The sequence below is a fragment of the Mizuhopecten yessoensis genome, unplaced genomic scaffold (assembly GCF_002113885.1).
Source record: "Mizuhopecten yessoensis strain PY_sf001 unplaced genomic scaffold, ASM211388v2 scaffold6227, whole genome shotgun sequence".
Classification (NCBI taxonomy): Eukaryota; Metazoa; Mollusca; class Bivalvia; order Pectinida; family Pectinidae; genus Mizuhopecten; species Mizuhopecten yessoensis.
This window is the reverse complement of record NW_018406444.1, coordinates 57188-81040: the sequence shown is the minus strand read 5'-3', so window position 1 is coordinate 81040 and position 23853 is coordinate 57188. Positions and strand designations below refer to the sequence as shown.

General features: G+C 39.8%; 1 protein-coding gene across 1 annotated transcript in view; it reads right to left on the bottom strand.

The window, feature by feature from the left end:
- Positions 1–594: 594 nt before the first annotated feature.
- LOC110451868 (putative amine oxidase [copper-containing]) overlaps positions 595–23853 on the bottom strand; it is a 60904-nt gene continuing 37645 nt past the window's right edge. Inside the window, exons 3-4 of the mRNA XM_021500088.1 lie at positions 5625–7751; positions 595–915 (exon numbers count right to left, since the gene is read on the bottom strand). Of these exons, the coding sequence (XP_021355763.1) occupies positions 613–915; positions 5625–7751 (2430 nt within the window). The 3' untranslated portion in view covers positions 595–612. The remainder of the gene's footprint in view (positions 916–5624; positions 7752–23853) is intronic.

Genomic DNA, 23853 nt, shown 5'->3' with positions numbered 1-23853 from the left:
TTCTGTTGATGGACGGTCAGTTTTATGTCAGAAGGTCGTTGGTTCTGTTGATGGACTATCAATTTTACATCAGAAGGTCGTTAGTTCTGTTAATGGACGATCAGTTTTACGTCAGAAGGTCGTTGGTTCTGTTGATGGACTATCAGTTTTACGTCAGAAGGTCGTTGGTTCTGTTGATGGACTATCAGTTTTACGTCAGAAGGTCGTTGGTTCTGTTGATNGTTCTGTTGATGGATTATCAGTTTTACCTCAGAAGGTCGTTGGTTGTGTTGATGGATTATCAGTTTTACGTCAGAAGGTCGTTGGTTCTGTTGATGGATTATCAGTTTTACGTCAGAAGTTCGTTGGTTCTGTTGAGGGGCTATCAGTTTTAAGTCAGAAGGTCGTTAGTTATGTTGATGGACTATCAGGTTTACGTCAGAAGGTCATTGGTTCTGTTGATGGACTATCATTACCTGCCGTTGGCGGTAACGGTTCAGATAAAATACTGCCTGAAGATGAAATTATTTGTTGTAACGTTATGAATCGTTTAAGTGACCCTTTTCCAATAATGAATGACGTTAAGAAGAATATTATTAGATGAAAATAGCTTTTTATTGCATTCATATCAAATCATGAATAAGGAAAAAATATTGATGTCCCATCTTTCTTCAGTTCATCAAAACTAAACATTTTTGGTAGACAAGATTCAGTTTTATGATCAACGTTATTTTCAATATTGAGGCCCTGTTTGGGCTCGAATTCTGTTTTTGGGGTGATGTACACTGAATCTCTAGAATTTATGGACGGATCCTCGTTGAAGTAATTGAACGGAGTCAGTTGTATGGACAAAATACTACTTGAAGTAGCTGTGTTCGGTATGTCTTCAGCTTTCGGGATATGATGGGTTCCCAATGTCAACCAGAACACAAGGTCCTAAAACAGGAAAAGCACAGAAAAATAGATAAGCTAAATCAAGTCATATGACAATACCACACATATTTGATAATCCATCTTAACTTTAACCTACTAAGTATGTCGATATATTAACACAACGTGCTATAGAGGATAAGGATATATTTGATTTTTTGTGATTACCAAACAACCCACTGAATTTGTGTTCAAATATACACGTATTGGTGGTGGTGGTGGTGGTGGGGGTGGTGGTGGTGGTGGTGGTGTTGGGAGGGGGAATTAGATCATTATAATTCAAATTAATTTCAATTGTTTAAATATAAAGTATTGTGAACATGCTTAACTGTAAGAGTAACATTTCTCAGTTTGAGAAGGGCCAAGGGAGAGCAGTCAATATTATGTAAAACTACGTGCTAGATGTTTCGACCCATACAATATGTGTGTATAAAACGTTGTACAGGACAGTTATTTTTCCTTGAATTTAAACCCAACGACAAAAAATGAGTCAATTCAATTCACCGTAACCAGAACCCATGTTAAAAAGGTTCCTAGCGATATAGAGCGAGAATAATGAAATCCTGGTGTAAGTAAGTAAAACCACAACGTAATAACAAACCTTAAATAAACAATGCGTTGTTTGGTTTGTTCTGTTGTTAATACCGTTGTAGACATTATCACGGTAACAAGAGTGGTATGAGTGACACTTATATAGACGTTAGCAATGCAAAATTATACAAATTGACATAGATTCATCGTTTTAGACGCCGACACGATGGGCAAAGACATATCAACTCCAACACGAATACAGACGCAAAAACAATGATTACTCATAGAGTAGAATATACATATCAATACGCGGATAACACGTACACGCCTGCCACACATTCACTGACATAAGTGACACTTATATGACGAATATAATGATTACAGAGTTGTATTATTGTCACCCTGATAGTATACTCGTCACTCCTACCGTCTCGGCTAGAGAGAATATCTCCTTAGCGCAATTGGTAGAGCGTAAGACTATTAACCCAAGGGACCCGGGCGCGACCGATAGCGGAGGAAATGACAAATGTACTCAACGTTACTTTCAAAAGAACAGCTTTACCCCGGAAAACTCGAGCCTCTATCGCAAGCATTTTTGGGGATGTATGTCACCCTGGTAAATTTACAAGATGCTTCCTATCGACTCCGCTAGGGAGAATTTCTGTTAAACTTACTCGTAAGAGCGAAAGACTGGTAATGATTGGTGGGATGGATGAACGAAACGAATGATTTGCGATAGCGATCATTGGTTTATGCTAATGTTTATGGCTAATGACTAAATCTAAATATGTTTTACTTTTAGAACCTTTTTTAAAAAGTATGTTGTCCACATTTACGTTAAGAAAGTGTTTTCCAAAAACTAATTAATACACTTTTAAACAAGCTAAATAGGTTGGTGATCCATGCTTTTCACCGTTGAACCTCGATTCCTGTTACTTCGAACAGACGTCACTCAACGAATGTGTTTCGGCGTCAAGGCAAACGTTTTACTTACGCCTGTGTTTTGGATAATGCGAGGCCACACGTTGCAAGAGTCTTAGGAGCGTTTTTGTAATGCGTGATATCAACCCTATTGATTTGCCTCCATATAGCCTCATATGTCCCCATTCGAACACTTGTAGGATGAAAACGACAGAGGAGTTTGGAATCGCCGTAACCCACGGTTAGCCTCCCCCAAATAACCAATGTACTAGTCGAGGAATAACATTCCTACTCGGACAATCAATGCTGTTAAGAATTCTATGCAACGCAGAATTAGATATGCATTAGCTGATCGATAATGACACATACTATAGTAGGGAACGGTTTCACAACTACCGCCAATTAAACTTAGGTATTTTATTTCATAACGGTCTAATGAAGGCCCCTTCTGTTATAAATCCCTTCAATCGTTAACGGTTAGTAGACCTAGGCCCACTTGTATAAAACTTTTTAACTCTTGAGATTTCCCATAGACAATACATTTCTTGAGATTTTCCTTAACTTTGAGATGTTTTATACAAGTGGGCCCTAGCCCCTAAGTCTTTATGAAGAATTTTTCAACTGCATGTTTCTACTAGCTTATCTCCCGCTAGTTTAGAACTTAGAATCAGCATCCAAGTGATCAAATTTATAAGTTAATTTTATTCTTAACAATTCAATATCTACAAATATAATATTCTAGAAACAGTGGCCAATATAGACGGTTAAATCCATATTCAAAGTTAACTATTTCAACTAACATTTAGACTGATTGCTCAAAACTGTATTCCATTAACCCTTGCATTCAAAGTTGCCTCAGTCTACAATACACACAAAAATAACCAAATATCTACCAATTCAGTCAAGATGTACACTATATATGAGAAGGTGACATATTTGAGCCATTTCGCGACACCAGGGAAATTTACTATGTCAGGTGTCATACACATAGAAACAATAGACAGACACAAATAAAATAAAGAAACATTTAACGTCCATTGTTTGATTAATATTGTATCACCTATTTGGTTCCTGAGATCAACTCTATTGTTGACAATTTTACACTCATTTTAATACTGTGTAGTATGTTCTGTAACAATTGAGTAAATGCAAAATATACTCATAAGGAGCTATTGTATATGGTGTATTATTTCACACGTTCTTAAATTCGGAACTAGAAGTTTCAGCCCCTTCAGATCACATCCTTGTTTGAATTAGTTTAGCTGAAGGGCAAAAAATGCGACATTTAAGACAAACACGTCTAGTAATCAAAATATACCAGTGTAAAATTGAACGATAGCACAGAAATCATCGTTAATCTGTGATATACCAGTGTAAAATTGAACGATAGCATAAAAATCATCGTTAATCTTGTGGTAAGGAAAAAAGATAGATTCATATTCTATAGATGGGATTAATTCAAGCATTGCAATGTTATTCTCACAGTTAATTGAGATGATGTCGCCTACTGTATGAAAACAACGATCTCGGTATTAAATAGCCGAAAGATTAAGAGGGCAAGCCATGGTTTAGCGGACAGGTTACGTTGCTATATCAAAAATACAAAAGTGCTCATGTTATAACGAATTGAAGCAAAATGGCATTGGCGAACGGTTTGCGTGAGAAAAAAAAAAATGTATTTTAGCTAAAACAGAGACTGCCAAATGCAATAGGGAAACATGGTGGATCTAAAATATTACAATTCTTTTTTTTTTCACAAACACCTTTTGGAATTGATGTCAATAAAATTTGAAGCAAAGACTCATTAGCTCTTTATCTGTTACTAGTACGTGTAATTAAAAACGGTTTCCGATCAGGGCATCCCCAATTTCCCCCAAATTGAAGGATTTCGATGGAACACATTACAAATTAAGTGATAGGTGGTCAATTTGAGTTTAGGAACGAAATGCATCGTCAACATTGTCTGGTATTTTAATTGTTGATGATTGTTGGTTCTTTGATTATAAAAAATGATTGATAATGTTGATAAATTTTATGTTCGCTCTATCATGTTATTAAATTTTCTGTTAGAGATTATAATACCAAGTCGGATAACGTTACGTGTAGAGACGGTTTGCTTTTGGGTGATCTTTTATCTCCTTTGCTTTATTCTTTATATCTGAAAAACTATTAATTGCAATATTTTAACTAATAACTACCCATGCACGATTAAAGCTGTTACTGTTTTTTATTACTATATGTGCTAATATGGGGACCTCAAAATTGTCTGGTAAAAACGATGATGAATTGAAATGATTGGGGATTTTACTTCACGATTATGGGAAATAATATAAAACCAAATAAAAGTTAGCCGGCTAAGGGAAAAGGGGCATTTTTTTCATATCAAACATATGTAGGACAACTTATCCACGGTTTTATTGATTTGCAAATATTATGCCATGCTATGAATGCTATGTTATGAAACAGAATATTTGGGGACTAATGATCAATCTATTAACAGTGCAAGATTATATAAATTAATGCATGTTCTTTAAATGCATCGATTCCAGCTACTAACAAAGACTTTCACAATGAGAATAAGGTGACAAGATGCCGGGGATGTTACATCGCACATCGTTCTCTACCAATTGAGAATCACATCAATGCATTATATTCTCACGGCCCTACACTACTTGCACTTTTAAGGCTGCACATAGTTCTGGAGATCCGTTTTTACAAAGCGAAATCAAACAACTGTTAGTGTCAAATCCAATCTGAGTGTTTTTTATATTATTGACAACAACAATTTTTTTCAGATTCATCCTGATGTGAATTCAATGCATGAAACAAGCAGGCATGTTTTAATCATAGATGATTCTTGCATATTGTGAGTTTTTTCCCGGAATGTTGACTTTATCAAATTATTAACGCATTACTGTGACAACCATATCCAGAAAATATCTTTTCTGAAACACATTACGATATCAGACAATTGCAAACATTGTTTTGCACAGATAATTCTATTTAACGCAGGCAAACAGAAAAACAAACCGTCTTGCAAGTATCTTTTCCTGACTGAAAATATTTATTTTAAGACAATCCCGACTGATCAAATTCCTTCTAAAATGATTTTCTATTAACCACATAACAATAACCAAATACAGACAGAAAATTGTGCAAGTGATCTGACAGAAATTATCATCAGCAGTTTGATGCTTACCCGCAGTGGGTCTCAACACCCTAACCACGGACCCACCCCAATACGTAATGGTACAATGATTTACCTCGTCAACAATGTTTTCGTTGTCATCTATAAAAGACTGGAAGTTGACGACCGGTTGACCTGCATCTAGTGTCGTGTGAACTGACCCGCTAGACTCTTCTGCATCCTTGTGTTTAGTTACGACCATCTGGTAACGTGACCAGGGAATAGTGCTCTCAAACCCGATGTCCTTAGGCAGCAACTGGTTTGCAAATCCATTTGCCTGTATCCTATAACCTCTATGTTCACCGTAATTATTTTTCTTTTTCGGGTTATAAACAATGTGGTACTTTGGTTGCGAAAAGTTGAATTTATAAGCCGCCTCTAGTTCCGTATGTTTTAATTGTCGTGTTAATTTATATCTGTAACTGTCATCAATACCTCGTCCATCGAGGTTTGGAGTGTCGAACTGTTCAACGCCAATATCCAGTGTTTCATAACTATTGTTCTTTCCTAAGATGTCAATATCTATTTTGAAATGAAATAAATGCAGATGCATTGGCGCTGTTGTATTTTCTCCAACTGTGAATCCATATTTTCGTTCGGAAGGATGTTGAAAAGCTGTAAGAACGTAGCCTGTTGGATATATCTTTATTTCTATAGCGCCGTTCTCATAAAACATATAGTCTAGTACATAGTCGTAATTATTGATAACGTAGATCGTGCGAAAGATGAGAACAGTTGCCATTAAACCACCATAAAAGACGCCTCCTTCCGCAACATTTGTAGAATAATGCCGACGCAAAGGGCGACCAAGATTGTGTTCAAACAAACAAATCGCATTCGGCAGAACCCCTCCAGTTTGAAAGTCTTCCGTCGTTATGGTAACATTCAGGAGGGTGGCGTAGCCTGGACAATCAACACCGGGAACTAAACCAGCTGATTTACTACCTAAGCCTGTAAATCCGTCTGCAAAAGCTGTGCGAGACATTGCCGGACTGTCTCCTGTGTATATAACAACTATGTCCTGTAGTCCCATTTCGTACACAACTCGCTCTTTTCCAAACTGCACATTGAATAATGTTGGACCCTTCTTAAGAGAATTAACCCAGTGAAAACTCCACTTTAAATATTTAACCACCTGACCTGTAACCTTATACCGGTGGCCATCGAGTTCTAATTGAACAGGTGGCCGCTTGGTGTTCTTACTGGAGGGGACACGCTGCGGTCGCAAAGAGCCATATGGTCTCGGTGACTTTCTGTCAGTTTCTGGGAAACTTTGTCTAATTCTAGCTGCTGTTCCGTTCTTGTAACTATTTATGAAATCCTCATACGAAGGGTACAAGATGAGGTTGTACCAAACTTTCTTTATTGTCCACTTTGGGGAATCAATATCTACATCTATGAGTAGCTGAAAGTCAATAGGGTGTATGGTATAGAATTCCATCTCGTAATAGAACTGAACCCATAACATTCTACGTTTAGAATATACCACAGGTACAAACAGTTTATACATGTTCGCGCATCGTTTCGTATTACTTGCATCGATACAGTTGTACAGCGTGGCACCGAAACTCTGCTTCATGACCTCATGGAGTGATGCGTATTCCATAATAGTGGTATGGATGGCCCATAATTCGGAGGAGGTTACCTGCCTCAATCTAAAGGGCAAGGAACGGGCCGGCACCCGCTTACTCCTGTGGCTTGTCATCAAGGTAGTAGAGTGGTTCTGTTTTAAAGGACCTATAACGTACTCGTTGACAACTCGACGCTGACCGTGGAAGATGACAACTTGTGCCTCGCGAATTGGCATATTTCCAGACTGAGATAAGTAATTGATGATATCATCCTTGGATGGAATAAAACGTTCAATTGAGTAAATGAGAGAGGATGACACATTGGAATAGGCAGATGTGCGTATGTTAAAGGTTTCAATGTGAGAATAGACATATCGTATAACATTATGAATTTCACCTAATGTCAAGTCATGAAACACCTTGTTTAGGTCACTTTTGTCATATATTTCTACACTGGACGGATAGTTCTTAGTTTGTTGACACATGCTGTTCATTGTGTAGGTGTCCTGACGGAGGACTGCAACCATGAGATAGGCCAAAGTGACCAGAAAGGCAACATTTAAGACAACTGACACTCCAAATAGTCTTTGGAACACTATCACGCGCATCCGTTCTTTTTCTGATTTTGGAATCTGAAACAGTAAGAAAAATGTAAGTTAAAATTACAAAAGACAAAAGACAAAAACAAATGCTCACATAATACAAATAGATGATACAAGGTTAATTGTTTAAAACGAAAGACGATTTATTTTCTATGCAAGTATTCGAGACAAACATGAAACTACATTTTTCCAGCTGAACGAGAACTGCATACTCGCGTTTTTATCGTTTGATTATAACAGGCCCTACCCGGCTCTGATTTGTTTGTGTATTCACTATAATTAACATCACAGTGTTGTGTTTGCCCGTTTTATGACACAGATGAACAACTGCTGCCTGGAGGAAACCTCCGTCTCTTGGCCGTGGCTATAGCTGTGTTGTGTCAGTCGGTGACTTTACATATGTAACCGGATTCCTTGACATCTTACTGTGTTCCTGCTAAATATAACTAAATACTAAATATCAAAAACCAATGTTGAAAGAACCTACAATTTGATTGATTTTAAATCAAAATCAAGTCTTTAAATGCCTCATATCTTTCTTTAGTAGGGTTTACTTACACCATTAAACAGCAAAACAACATATTTCGAGATATATATTTCGTTTATAGCATAGGAAAATATATAAAACCTTAGAGTATATAACACTATATTCTTGTGAAATAGGAAATGCAATCTTATCTCTTAAATATTTGAAAAAAATAAAGAGACTTTTGGTTGACACATATACAGTTGTGGGATCGTACAACGTTACACGATGTGCGGTGTGCGCACGATGTGTGCACGGTGTGTGAACGATGTGTGCACGAAGTGCGAACGATACAAAATTGGACGATGATTCCTTGCGTACATTTGTGCGGACGATCGACGAACGTTGGGCGATAACAATCGTGGTTGGTGTAAATTGAGGAATGCCTTGACAATATATACGGTTTCGTGTTTGAACATAAAATTAGAGTTTTTAATATGTTTCTATACTATAGCTACATCTATAAGCTTATCTTTCTGTCTATACTTTCTTAAATTTAGAAATGGTGTTTTGTGGGTTTTTTAAACGACCTTAATCGACATATGTGAAATTACAACACAGTCTCAGCTACACAGGTAAACATTGACACTTTTACCTGGACCGTAGTTTACCCCGCCCGGGGCACTTACGTAACTCGCCAAGGTGTGAAAACCAGATGAAGGGGAGCTATAGACCAAAACGAATGCAAATAACAAATATTAAACGTCCAGTTGAGTTTTCATAATGGTCATACGGTATCATATATCAGCTCTATGTGTCAAGTACAGGCCAGGTAAAACTCTGGTCACTCATCAAATTGTTATTTACCTGTTCTGTTACCGAGGAGCCAAACCCATTCTTCACAGTCTAACGGTCAATGTATACTGTATTACACGCATTGTAAACTTGTATATACTCTTGATTATAGCAGAGACGTAAACGTTACTGATTATAATGATGAGAAATTACACTGATATATACAGTGTACATTATTGCATACGAACATTCCGTATTTTTTCCATTCCGTAATATTGATCAACAAATTGTACCATATCGCACAGATTTGCGCAGAGAAGCACACAACGGGGCGAACGATTGTTAAATCGCACAGTTTCGCGCACCATGTGTGGACGATGAGCAGACGGTGTGTGAACGATATATGCACGGTATTTTTGGTGCGTTGTGCATTCCCACAACTGTATATATCTGCACGTCTTTACTGCTATACCTTTCAGACACATGTATGCATGAATTATATAGTATAGGGAAAGGTTAAGGGACATGACCCATTAGTCCCAAGTGTCTTTATAAAAGTAGTGTACTTGTAGCTGGCAATGTTTGATCACCTTATACAAATGTGGGTTATAGAGTCCTGCCACTGAGTCCTAACTACCACTTACACAACTTACTTAATATACGCATGGGGTCGACGCCTATTGTACGGAGTAAGAAAGTATATAACCTATTATTGTTATTTTGTATATGTACATTTATATACAGATTTGTTGCCTTTCCCTTTTATCCCGTGTGTTCATTGAACATACCAGCCATTTTTCACCGTTTTCACAAAACTAATTTGTGACTTTAATTATCTTCATGTGTTACTGAAATCCAGATACGCTGATGCCGAAAGTATCAGCTATAATGTCTGTATCCATAGTGCACTATGCCTTACTGGAGTAATACACAGCTGTGATTATTCGCTATGGGATAGAGGATAGGTTACCGGTAGTTATCTTAGATACTAATTGATTGCTACGGTTAGTTCAATAACATCAATATTGCTGTGATTATAGGCTATGAGATAGAGGATGGGATAACATTAGCTATCTTAGATGATAGTTCATTGCTATGTTTTTTTCAATAACATCAATATTGCTGTGATTATAGGCTATGAGATAAAGGATAGGTTAAGGGTAGTTATCTTATATGATAGTTCATTGCTATGGTTAGTTAGGGTTAGGGTAAGGGTAGTTATCTTAGATGATAGTTCATTGCTATGGTAAGTTAGGGTAAGGGTTAGGGTTCGGGTAGTTATCTTAGATGATGGTTCATTGCTATGGTTAGTTAGGGTTAATGTTAGGGTTAGGGTAGTTACAGTTGTGGGACCGCACAACGCACCAAAAATAGCGTGCGCACACCGTGCATACATCGTTCACACACCGTCCGCACATCGTCCACACATGGTGCGCACAACTGTGCGATTTAGCAATCGTTCGCCCCGTTGTGCGCTTCTCTCCGCACAACTGTGCGATTTGGTATCATTTGTAGATCAAAATTACGGAATGACAAAAATACGGAAGGCTTGTATGCGATAATGTACACTGTGTATATATCTGTAATTTCTCATCACAATAATCAAGATTATACAATTTCACAATGCGTGTTACACAGTATTACAGCGACCGTTAGGCTGTCAAGAATGGGTTTGGCTCCAAGGTAACAGAACAGGTAAATAACAATTTTATGAGTGTCCGGAGTTTTACCTGACCAGTGCCTGACACACAGAGCTGATATGCGATACCGTTTGACCGTAATGAATAGTATTTGTTATTTGCATTCGCTTGCCTATAGCTCCCCTTCACCTGGATTTTCACACCCCGGCCTTACCCGACGAGTTACGTAAATGCCCCAGGCGGGGAGAAAACTACGGTCCAGGTACATGTACAAAGTGGTTATGTTTACCTGTATACGGGATTGTGTTGTAATTTTACATGTGTCGATTAAGTTTGTTTAAAAACACAGAAAACACAATTCCTAAATATAAGAATATATAGACAGAAAGATAAGTTTATAGATGTTGCTAGAATATAGAAACATACGTAAACATCAAGTTTATATGTTTAAACACGAAACCGTATAAATTGTTAAGGCATTCCTCAATTTACACCAACCACGATTGTTATCGCACAACGTCCGTCAATCGTGCGTACATATGTGCGCAAGCAATGATCGTTCAGCTTTTTATCGTTCGCCCATCGTGCACACACCGTTCACACACCGTGCACACATCGTGCGCACACCGCACATCGTGTAACGTTGTGCGATCCCACAACTGTATCTTAGATGATAGTGCATTGCTATGGTTAGTTAGGGTTAGGGTTAGGGTAGTTATCTTAGATGATAGTTCATTGGTATGGTTAGTTAGGGTAAGGGTTAGGGTTAGGGTAGTTATCTTAGATGATAGTTCATTGCTATGGTTAGTCAGGGTTAGGGTTAGGGTAGTTATCTTAGATGATAGTTCATTTCTATGGTTAGTAAGGGTTAGGGTAGTTATCTTAGATGATAGTTCATTGCTATGGTTAGTTAGGGTTATGGTTAGGGTTAGGGTATTTATCTTAGATGATAGTTCATTGCTATGGTTAGTTAGGGTTAATGTTAGGGTTAGGGTTAGGGTAGTTAACTTAGATGATAGTTCATTGGTATGGTTAGTTCAATAACATCAATATTGCTGGGATTGCTTCACACACGTGAATTCAAAGGTATTTGAAATATAAGATATTGAGCGGTTTCCACTAGTGATGTACTGTTGATATCAACTATTGATGATGACCATGATTGTCATCGTGTATATGTGATGCTGATGATGAAGATGATTATGTTTCAATCCAAAATGTGCACACAAAAGTATATACATTGTACTGCGTATAGTGGTCTCGCTATTTATTTTCCCTTGATATTTTGTGAATATTTCGCTGTACGTGGCTAACCACGAAAATTAATACATTTCGTTGTACGGGCTGTCACGATCGCATGTAAATATTATTTATATTATAATGTATATTGGTGTTATTTTTTATGTTTACTATTATAGGTGCGAAGCACAGGTAAGTATGCTAGTAGGGAACGGAAGTTGACATCATGCTAATATAAGGTTGTATTTTGATGCCTATTTTGATATAATGTAATGTATAATGCATGTTGTTTATAATAGTCTCATACAATATGTACAATGCGTGTAATTGTCCATATAAATGTCATTCTGACCAGTCAGTATTGTCCATGTAAAATAAAAAAAGTACGGCAGCCTCGAGTCGCCATATTTGAATTGAAAACGTAATTAAGTTTGATGATAGAAATGGACCGACACGTTGTATAACTGTAAAAAACAGACGAATATTGTGTAGAATATTATATATATAATATGTGTCAGGGCTATTTATTGCACTATGCTAATTTTCAGACAGAATGTTATTGTATGAACGCTGTATGAAGAGCAGGTGGGATATTATTTTTGTATGTATTTTATTTGTTAAATCTTTCCATGATGGATTGGTGTTTCTGCATCGATCAGGACCCTGTCCTCAACTACTTGGTCCTCAGGACCAGTCATGCTATCAAGTCAGCCACAGAAGGGTTTTTGTTGATTATACGGAAGGATCAAGGTGCCAGAAAGAACTGTTATTGTGTCGACCGGATTGAGCGACCATCTTTGTGTGGTGATTAGCAGAAACCAGTTAATTCACCTGTTGATTATCGACTACTTGTGCACAGCTGGTGCAAGTCTAAGTACCTACGGGTAATTTGAGGAACGACTTATAGTGCTTACCTATGTCATACCAAATGATGTCTTCCGGAAGTGAATTGTGCTGCGGTACAGGGTATTGCTTTGGTTAATCTGTTCGTGTAAACTATGTAACAGATGAGGTGCTGTCAACCAGACTTTGCCCTATGGAACATTGTTTCTTTTCGGAAAGACTTTCTATTAACAGACTGTGGACCTGATGATCTTTATCATCGTATGGATTGAAAGTGAGTGTGACAGTGAGTGTGATAGTGAGTATTTGTGAATATGTATTTAATAAATTGCATATATTTTCATGATCTTTCTTTATATTGCTTGTTATCTACAATTATCTTAAACCGACGCTTGTACGGCGTTGCACGGGCTAACCAAGAAAGTGTGTACCCACGAAGTAATTTGAAAGCTATCAAAACCACGAAGGAAAGTACTCACAAACAGTTCTTGTTACAAAATATTGAACTATGATTAATTGAATATAGCATCGATATGAAGCTTTGACAGTTACCACTATTTCACATTTGAATACTTAAAGTAACCACAATAAACACTACTGGAATATGACGCACCTACCGTTTTGATCATTGAACTGTGAGAAACAAATCCCGGCAGTGTACTTTGAACTTTGAAAGAAAACAAAATGATAATTGGTCTTTTAGAACTTTTATAGGAAAGCCAGTAGTATCATTTTTGATTTATTTTCAGTTGATGTCTAGTTCTGTTTCCTGATGTTTGAACACTATCTATTTATAGCACACATATCTCAGATATTGACTGTATAAGTCAACACATTAAAAACTAATATATGCCCCTATTCCATAAATGTGATGATAAACATATAATTTTGATAGAAACCACAGTTGTATATCAATTTGTAATTTTAGGGTTAGGGACTTCATCAAATCTGGTTTGTCCTCAGAAACGTTCTTGAATCGAATTATATGAACTTAAACCATGCGTATAACATACTATAGATGTATAATGTGTGCTAGACTAAGAGTACTCAATGGTAGGTTAGGGTAGTGTGTTTATACTTAGTAAACATTAAGGTAAATACCATGCGTATAACATAATATACATGTATAATGTGTGCTAGACTATGAGTACTCAATGGTAGGTTAGGGTAGTGTGTTTATACTTAGTTAACATTAAGGTAAATACCATGCTTATAACATAATATACATGTATAATGTGTATAACATAATATACATGTGTAATGTGTGCTAGACTATGAGTACTCAATGGTAGGTTAGAGTAGTGTGTTTATACTTAGTAAACATTAAGGTAAATACCATGCGTATAACATAATATACATGTATAATGTGTGCTAGACTATGAGAACTCAATGGTAGGTTAGGGAAGTGTGTTTATACTTAGTAAACATTAAGGTAAATACCATGCGTATAACATAATATACATGTATAATGTGTGCTAGACTATGAGAACTCAATGGTAGGTTAGGGAAGTGTGTTTATACTTAGTAAACATTAAGGTAAATACCATGCGTATAACATAATATACATGTATAATGTGTGCTAGACTATGAGTACTCAATGGTAGGTTAGGGAAGTGTGTTTATACTTAGTAAACATTAAGGTAAATACCATGCGTATAACATAATATACATGTATAATGTGTGCTAGACTATGAGAACTCAATGGTAGGTTAGGGAAGTGTGTTTATACTTAGTAAACATTAAGGTAAATACCATGCGTATAACATAATATACATGTATAATGTGTGCTAGACTATGAGAACTCAATGGTAGGTTAGGGAAGTGTGTTTATACTTAGTAAACATTAAGGTAAATACCATGCGTATAACATAATATACATGTATAATGTGTGCTAGACTATGAGTACTCAATGGTAGGTTAGGGTAGTGTGTTTATACTTAGTAAACATTAAGGTAAATACCATGCGTATAACATAATATACATGTATAATGTGTGCTAGACTATGAGAACTCAATGGTAGGTTAGGGAAGTGTGTTTATACTTAGTAAACATTAAGGTAAATACCATGCGTATAACATAATATACATGTATAATGTGTGCTAGACTATGAGTACTCAATGGTAGGTTAGGGTAGTGTGTTTATACTTAGTAAACATTAAGGTAAATACCATGCGTATAACATAATATACATGTATAATGTGTGCTAGACTATGAGAACTCAATGGTAGGTTAGGGAAGTGTGTTTATACTTAGTAAACATTAAGGTAAATACCATGCGTATAACATAATATACATGTATAATGTGTGCTAGACTATGAGAACTCAATGGTAGGTTAGGGAAGTGTGTTTATACTTAGTAAACATTAAGGTAAATACCATGCGTATAACATAATATACATGTATAATGTGTGCTAGACTATGAGAACTCAATGGTAGGTTAGGGAAGTGTGTTTATACTTAGTAAACATTAAGGTAAATACCATGCGTATAACATAATATACATGTATAATGTGTGCTAGACTATGAGTACTCAATGGTAGGTTAGGGAAGTGTGTTTATACTTAGTAAACATTAAGGTAAATACCATGCGTATAACATAATATACATGTATAATGTGTGCTAGACTATGAGTACTCAATGGTAGGTTAGGGAAGTGTGTTTATACTTAGTAAACATTAAGGTAAATACCATGCGTATAACATAATATACATGTATAATGTGTGCTAGACTATGAGTACTCAATGGTAGGTTAGGGAAGTGTGTTTATACTTAGTAAACATTAAGGTAAATACCATGCGTATAACATAATATACATGTATAATGTGTGCTAGACTATGAGTACTCAATGGTAGGTTAGGGAAGTGTGTTTATACTTAGTAAACATTAAGGTAAATACCATGCGTATAACATAATATACATGTATAATGTGTGCTAGACTATGAGTACTCAATGGTAGGTTAGGGAAGTGTGTTTATACTTAGTAAACATTAAGGTAAATACCATGCGTATAACATAATATACATGTATAATGTGTGCTAGACTATGAGTACTCAATGGTAGGTTAGGGAAGTGTGTTTATACTTAGTAAACATTAAGGTAAATACCATGCGTATAACATAATATACATGTATAATGTGTGCTAGACTATGAGTACTCAATGGTTGGTTAGGGAAGTGTGTTTATACTTAGTAAACATTAAGGTAAATAACATGCGTATAACATACTATACATGTATAATGTGTGCTAGACTATGAGTACTCAATGGTTGGGTAGGGAAGTGTGTTTATACTTAGTAAACATTAAGGTAAATAACATGCGTATAACATACTATACATGTATAATGTGTGCTAGACTATGAGTACTCAATGGTAGGTTAGGGTAGTGTTTATGCTTAGTAAACATTAAGGTAAATACCATGCGTATATTATAATATGCATGTATAATGTGTGCTAGACTATGAGTACTCGATGGTAGGTTAGGGAAGAGTGTTTATACTTAGTAAACATTAAGGTAAATACCATGCGTATAACATAATATACATGTATAATGTGTGCTAGACTATGAGTACTCAATGGTAGGTTTGGGTAGTGGGTTTATACTTAGTAAACATTAAGGTAAATACCTTGCGTATAACATAATTTACATGTATAATGTGAGCTAGACTATGAGTACTCAATGGCAGGTTAGGATAGTGGGTTTATACTTAGTAAACATTAAGGTAAATACCTTGCGTATAACATAATATACATGTATAATGTGTGCTAGACTATGAGTACTCAATGGCAGGTTAGGGTAGTGTGTTTATACTTAGTAAACATTAAGGAAAATACCATGCATATAACATAATATACATGTATAATATGTGCTAGACTACAAGACTGCATTGTATGACAACAAATATTATAATAGTTCAAACAAACAAACTTTGTACATAGAAAAGTAACTAATTGACATTTGTCCGATGTTAAATGAGTACTACTGCCAAAGTGCTTTAGTGGATATATTTTGACATGTGCACCACGGAGAAAGTACTCAATGGTAGGTTAGGGTAGTGTGTTTATACTTAGTAAACATTAAGGTAAATACCTCTTATGTTAAACTAAAATTATCAGAAGAGAAGAGCAAATTTATTCTTTATAGCTGAACGCAAGAAAAGGCAAGTGTTATTTATCACAGGGGATGCTGACACAAATACAAAATGTACCATCCCTGATCATCACTCCAAAACCATAAAAAAATGTCTCAAAATAACGTAACAGTTCGGTATACGTTCGCCCTAATAAATGTATGTACTTTAGTTGTTTTACCGCAAATAACACCAAAAATACCGTACGCACATGATATCACGGTCAAATCCACGTGATTTCAAAAGAATCGTTGTATTTACAAAACCGGCAAACTCGTGTGGAATAATGTACATGGTTGGTTTTTATTTTACACGGTTCGCATACCACCGTTATTCCTATACCAAAGATGTACCGTTATTGTTAATCCACTGATTCCGAACTTTCCAATACTAGATTACCTCCTCCAGGTTGTTCTGGCTCCACGCCCATTTACTGCTATGTTCTGTCTGAATATATAATAACTGGCACTCTACAAAATATCCATTGTACAAAACTACTAGAGTTTTTCTTCAAGGGTCCTATCGAGACACTCCTACAATCCATTAGAATGTAAATGTGGAGAAACTTATGGATTCTTTAGAAGACTATCCAGACAATAACCAAAATGAGAGCCTGCCGAATTGGATTAACTTTCGGAGAGGTCAAATATATCAGGTCTAGCATTCAAAAGAGTATTAGATGTCCGATACACCAAAAGAAACACAAGTCTGCATGTTTTGACCTCGATGTCAAAACAACACTCGATGATCTGCAATATAGGTTTTTAGTTGTGTCTTCAAAAAAGGATCTAATAACGAAATAAATTCTGCGAACCCTATTACATATGGTCACTTAGGAGACCCTTCCTTAACATTGTTTTTAGTTTCTATATGAAGCTGATGTTAATGATGAGCTTATCAGGACTGCTAACAAAAACAATAAGTCTAGCTCTTTAATTTTACATTCATATATGCTGACAATGTGCTATCTTTGACATGACGAGAAAGAATTTATACCGTATATACCCTGTAGAGCTTGTAATAAGGACACCACATACCTTCTACTGGACCAACACGGGTGGCTGAATACTTAGTTATACGATAAGCGGGACGTTTTCGAAATTCCTATCGTGAACATTTCCATATTTGATAGTAACATCCCGTTGTTCCCTGCAGACGATGTAACATGTCGCAGTTGATTCAGTACTCAAGAGATTGTTCCAAATATGATCGATATCGACTACTGAGGACACAGACTATGGTCGAGTTTTATAGTCGCCATATTGATCTCGGATGGAAATCTTAAGTATAAGGATATGCATGTCGTTGTTTCTTTAAGTGTGCTCATTAGAGTACCTTGTTGTTTTGCGGCTATTATTCCAGTTCTTAATGGAAAGGGTAGCATTAAGCTCATTTGACTTGAATTCACATGGCTGGATAGCCGATGGCTGTACACATGGCTGGATAGCCGATGGCCTTACACATGGCTGGATAGCCGATTACCTTTTACATGGCTGAATAGCCGATGGCCATACATATGGCTGGATAGCGGATGGCCTTACACATGGCTGAATAGCCGATGGCCGTACACATAGCTGGATAGTCGATGGCCTTACACATGGCACGATAGCCGATAGCCATACACATGGCTGGATAGCTGATGGCCTTACACATGGCTGAATAGCCGATCGCCTTACATATGGCTGGATAGCCGATGGCCTTACACATGGCTGGATAGGCGATGGCCTTACACATGGCTGGATAGCCGATGGCCTTACACATAACTGAACAGCCGATAGCCTTACACATGGCTGAATAGTCGATGGCCTGACACATGGCTGGATAGCCGATGGCCTTACACATGGCTGGATAGCCGATGGCCTTACACATGGATGGATAGCCGATGGCCTTACACATGGCTGGATAGCCGATCGCCTTACACATGGCTGGATAGCCGATAACCTTACGAATGGCTGAATAGCCGATGGCCTTACACATGGCTGGATAGCCGATCGCCTTACACATGGCTGGATAGCCGATGGCCTTACAAATGGCGTTACACATGGCTGGGCAGCAGATGGCCTTACACATGGCTGGATAGCCGATGACCTTACATGGCTGGAGAGCCAATGGCTTTACACATGGCTGGATAGCCGATGGCCTTACATTTGGCTGGATAGCCGATAATCTTACACATGGCTGGATAGCAAATGGCTTTACACATGGCTGGATAGCCGATGGCGTTACAAATTGCTGAATAGCAGATGTCCTTACACATGGCGTGATAGCCGATGACCTTACACATGCCTGAGTAGCCAATGGCCATACATATGACTGGATAGCCGATGTCCTTATACATGACTGGATAGTCAATGGCCTTACACATGGCTGGATAGCCGATAGCCTTACACATGGCTGGATAGCCGATGGCCTTACACATGGCTGGATAGCCGATAGCCTAACACATGGCTGGATAGCCGATGGCCTTACACATGGATGGATAGCCGCTTGCCTTACACATGGCTGGATAGCCGATGGCCTTAAACATGGCTGGATAGCCGATGGCCTTACACATGGGTGAATAGCCGATGGCCTTACACATGGCTGGATAGCCGATGGCCTTTCACATGGCTTGATAGCCGATGGCCTTAAACATCGCTGGATAGCCGATGGCCTTACACATGGGTGAATAGCCGATGGCCTTACACATGGCTGGATAACCGATGGCCTTACAAATGGCTGGATAACCGATGGCCTTACACATGGCTGGATAGCCGATGGCCTTACACATGGCTGGATAGCCGATCGTCTTACACATGGCTGGATAGCCGATGGCCTTACGAATGGCTGAATAGCCGATGACCTTACACATGGCTGGATAGCCGATGGCCTTACAAATGGCGTTACACATGGCTGGGCAGCAGATGGCCTTACACATGGCTGGATAGCCGATGACCTTTTACATGGCTGGAGAGCAAATGGCTTTACACATGGCTGGATAGCCGATGGCCTTACATATGGCTGGATAGCCGATAATCTTACACATGGCTGGATAGCAAATGGCTTTACACATGGCTAGATAGCCGATGGCGTTACACATTGCTGAATAGCAGATGTCCTTACACATGGCTGGATAGCCGATGACCTTGCACATTCCTGAGTAGCCGATGGCCATACATATGACTGGATAGCCGATGGCCGTATACATGACTGGATAGTCAATGGCCTTACACATGGCTAGATAGCCGATGACCTTACACATGGCTGGATAGTCGATGGCCTTAGACATGGCTGGATAGTCGAAGGCCATACACATGGCACGATAGTCGATGGCCTTACACATGGCTGGATAGTCGATGGCCTTACACATGGCTGGATAGCCGATGGCCTTTCACATGGCTTGATAGCCGATGGCCTTAAACATGGCTGGATAGCCGAGGGCCTTACACATGGCTGGATAGTCGATGGCCTTACACATGGCTGGATAGTTGAAGGCCATACACATGGCACGATAGTCGATGGCATTACACATGTCTGGATAGCCGATGGTCTTACACAATGGTTCGATAGCCGATGGCCTTATATATGGCTGGATAGCCCATGGCCTTACACGTGGCTGGATAGCCAATGGCCTTACGCATGGCTGGATAGCCGATGACCTTGCACATTCCTGAGTAGCCGATGGCCATATATATGACTGGATAGCCGATGGCCTTATACATGACTGGATAGTCAATGGACTTACACATGGCTGGATAGCCGATGACCTTACACATGGCTGGATAGTCGATGGCCTTACACATGGCTGCATAGCCGATGGCCTTACACATGGCTGGATAGCCGATGACCTTACACATGGCTGGATAGGCGATGGCCTTACACATGGCACGATAGCCGATGGCCTTACCAATGGCTGAATAGACGATGGCCTTACACATGGCTGAATAGCCGATGGCCTTACACATGGCTGGATAGCCGATGGCCTAACACATGGCGGGATAGTCGATGGCCTTACACATGGCTGGATAGCCGATGGCCTTACACATGGCTGGATAGTCGATGGCCTTACACATGGCACGATAGCCGATGGCCTTACCAATGGCTGAATAGACGATGGCCTTACAAATGGTTGAATAGCCGATGGACTAACACATTGCTGGATAGCCAATGGCCTTACACATGGCTGGATAGTCGATGGCCTTACACATGGCTGGATAGTCGATGGCCATACATATGGCTGGATAGTCGATGGCATTACACATGTCTGGATAGCCGATGGCCTTACACATTGCTCGATGGCCGATGGCTTTACACATGGCTGGATAGCCGAAAGCCTAACACATGGCTGGATAGCCGCTGGATAGTCGATGGCATTACCCATGTCTGGATAGCCGATGGGCTTACAAATGGTTGAATAGAAGATGGCCTTACACATGGGTGAATAGCCGATGGCCTTACACAATGCTCGATGGCCGATGGCTTACACGTGGCTGGATAGCCGATGGCTTTACACATGGCACGATAGCCGATGGCATACACATGACTGGATAGCCGATGGCCTTGCATATGGCTGGATAGCCTATGGCCGTACACATGGCTGGATAGCCCATGGCCATACATATGGCTGGATACACATGGATGGATAGCCGATGGCCCTACATATGGCTGGATAGTCGATGGCATTACACATGACTGGATAGCCGATGGCCTTACAAATGGTTGAATAGAGGATGGCCTTACACATGGCTGGATAGCCGATGGCCTTACACATGGCTGAATAGCCGATGGCCTTACACAACGCTGGATAGTCGATGGCCGTACACATGGCACGATAGCCGATGGCCATACACATGGCTGGATAGCCGATGGCCTTACAAATGGCGTTACACATGGCTGGGCAGCAGATGGCCTTACACATGGCTGGATAGCCGATGAGCTTTTACATGGCTGGAGAACAAATGGCTTTACACATGGCTGGATAGCCGATGGCCTTACACATGGCTGGATGGCCGATGGCCTTACACATGGCTGGATAGCCGATGACCTTTTACATGGCTGGAGAACAAATGGCTTTACACATGGCTGGATAGCCGATGGCCTTACATATGGCTGGATAGCCGATAATCTTACATATGGCTGGATAGCAAATGGCTTTACACATGGCTAGATAGCCGATGGCGTTACACATTGCTGAATAGCAGATGTCCTTACACCTGGCTGGATAGCCGATGACCTTCCAAATGCCTGAGTAGCCGATGGCCATACATATGACTGGATAGCCGATGGCCTTATACATGACTGGATAGTCAATGGCCTTACACATGGCTAGATAGCCGATGACCTTACACATGGCTGGATAGCCGATGGCCTTACAAATGGCGTTACACATGGCTGGGCAGCAGATGGCCTTACACATGGCTGGATAGCCGATGACCTTTTACATTGCTGAATAGCCGATGGCCATACATATGTCTGGATAGCCGATGGCCTTACACATGGCTCGATGGCCGATGGCTTTACACATGGCTGGATAGCCGATGGCCTTACGAATGGCTGAATAGCCGATGACCTTACACATGGCTGGATAGCCGATGGCCTTAAACATGGCTGGATAGCCGATGGCCTAACACATGGCGGGATAGTCGATGGCCTTACACATGGCTGGATAGTCGATGACCTTACACATGGCTGGATAGGCGATGGCCTTACACATGGGTGAATAGCCGAAGGCCTTACACATGGCTGGATAGCCGATGGCCTAACACATGGCGGGATAGTGGATAGCCGATGGTCTTACACAATGGTTCGATAGCCGATGGCCTTATATATGGCTGGATAGCCAATGGCCTTACACATGGGTGGATAGCCGATGGCCTTACACATGGCTGGATAGTCGAAGGCCATACACATGGCACGATAGTCGATGGCATTACACATGTCTGGATAGCCGATGGTCTTACACAATGGTTCGATAGCCGATGGCCTTATATATGGCTGGATAGCCAAAGGCCTTACACATGGCTGGATAGCCGATGGCCCTACACATGGCTGAATAGCCGATGACCTTGCATATGGCTGGATAGCCGATGGCCTTATACATGGCTGGATAGTCGATGGCCTTCGCATGGCTGGATAGCCGATGGCCTTACACATGGCTGAATAGCCGATGGCCTTACACATGGCTGGATAGTCGATGACCTTACACATGGCTGGATAGCCGATGGCCTTACACATGGCTGGATAGTCGAAGGCCATACACATGGCACGATAGTCGATGGCCTTACACATGGCTGGATTGCCGATGGTCTTACACAATGGTTCGATAGCCGATGGCCTTACACATGGCTGAATAGCCGATGGCCTTACACATGGCTGGATAGTCGATGGCCGTACACAAGGCACGATAGCCGATGGCCATACACATGACTGGATAGCCGATGGCCTTACAAATGGGTGAATAGCCGATGGACTAACACATGTCTGGATAGCCGATGGTCTTACTCAATGGTTCGATAGCCGATGGCCTCATATATGGCTGGATAGCCAATGGCCTTTTAAATTGCTGAATAGCCGATGGCCATACACATGGCTTGATAGCCGATGGCCTTAAACATGGGTGAATAGCCGATGGCCTTACACATGCCTGGATAGTCGATGGCCGTACACAAGGCACGATAGCCGATGGCCATGCACATGACTGGATAGCCGATGGCCTTACAAATGGTTGTATAGCCGATGGCCTTACACATGGCGGGATAGTCGATGGCCGTACACAAGGCAGGATAGCCGATGGCCATACACATGGCTGGATAGCCGATGTCCTTACACATGGCTGGATAGCCGACAGCCTTACACATGGCTGGATAGCCCATGGCCTTACACATGGCTGGATAGGCGATGGCCGTACACAAGGCACGATAGCCGATGGCCGTACACATGGCTTAATAGCTGATAGCCTTACACATGGCTGGATAGTCGAAGGCCCTACACATGGCACGATAGCCGATGGCCTTACACATGGGTTAATAGCTGATAGCCTTACAC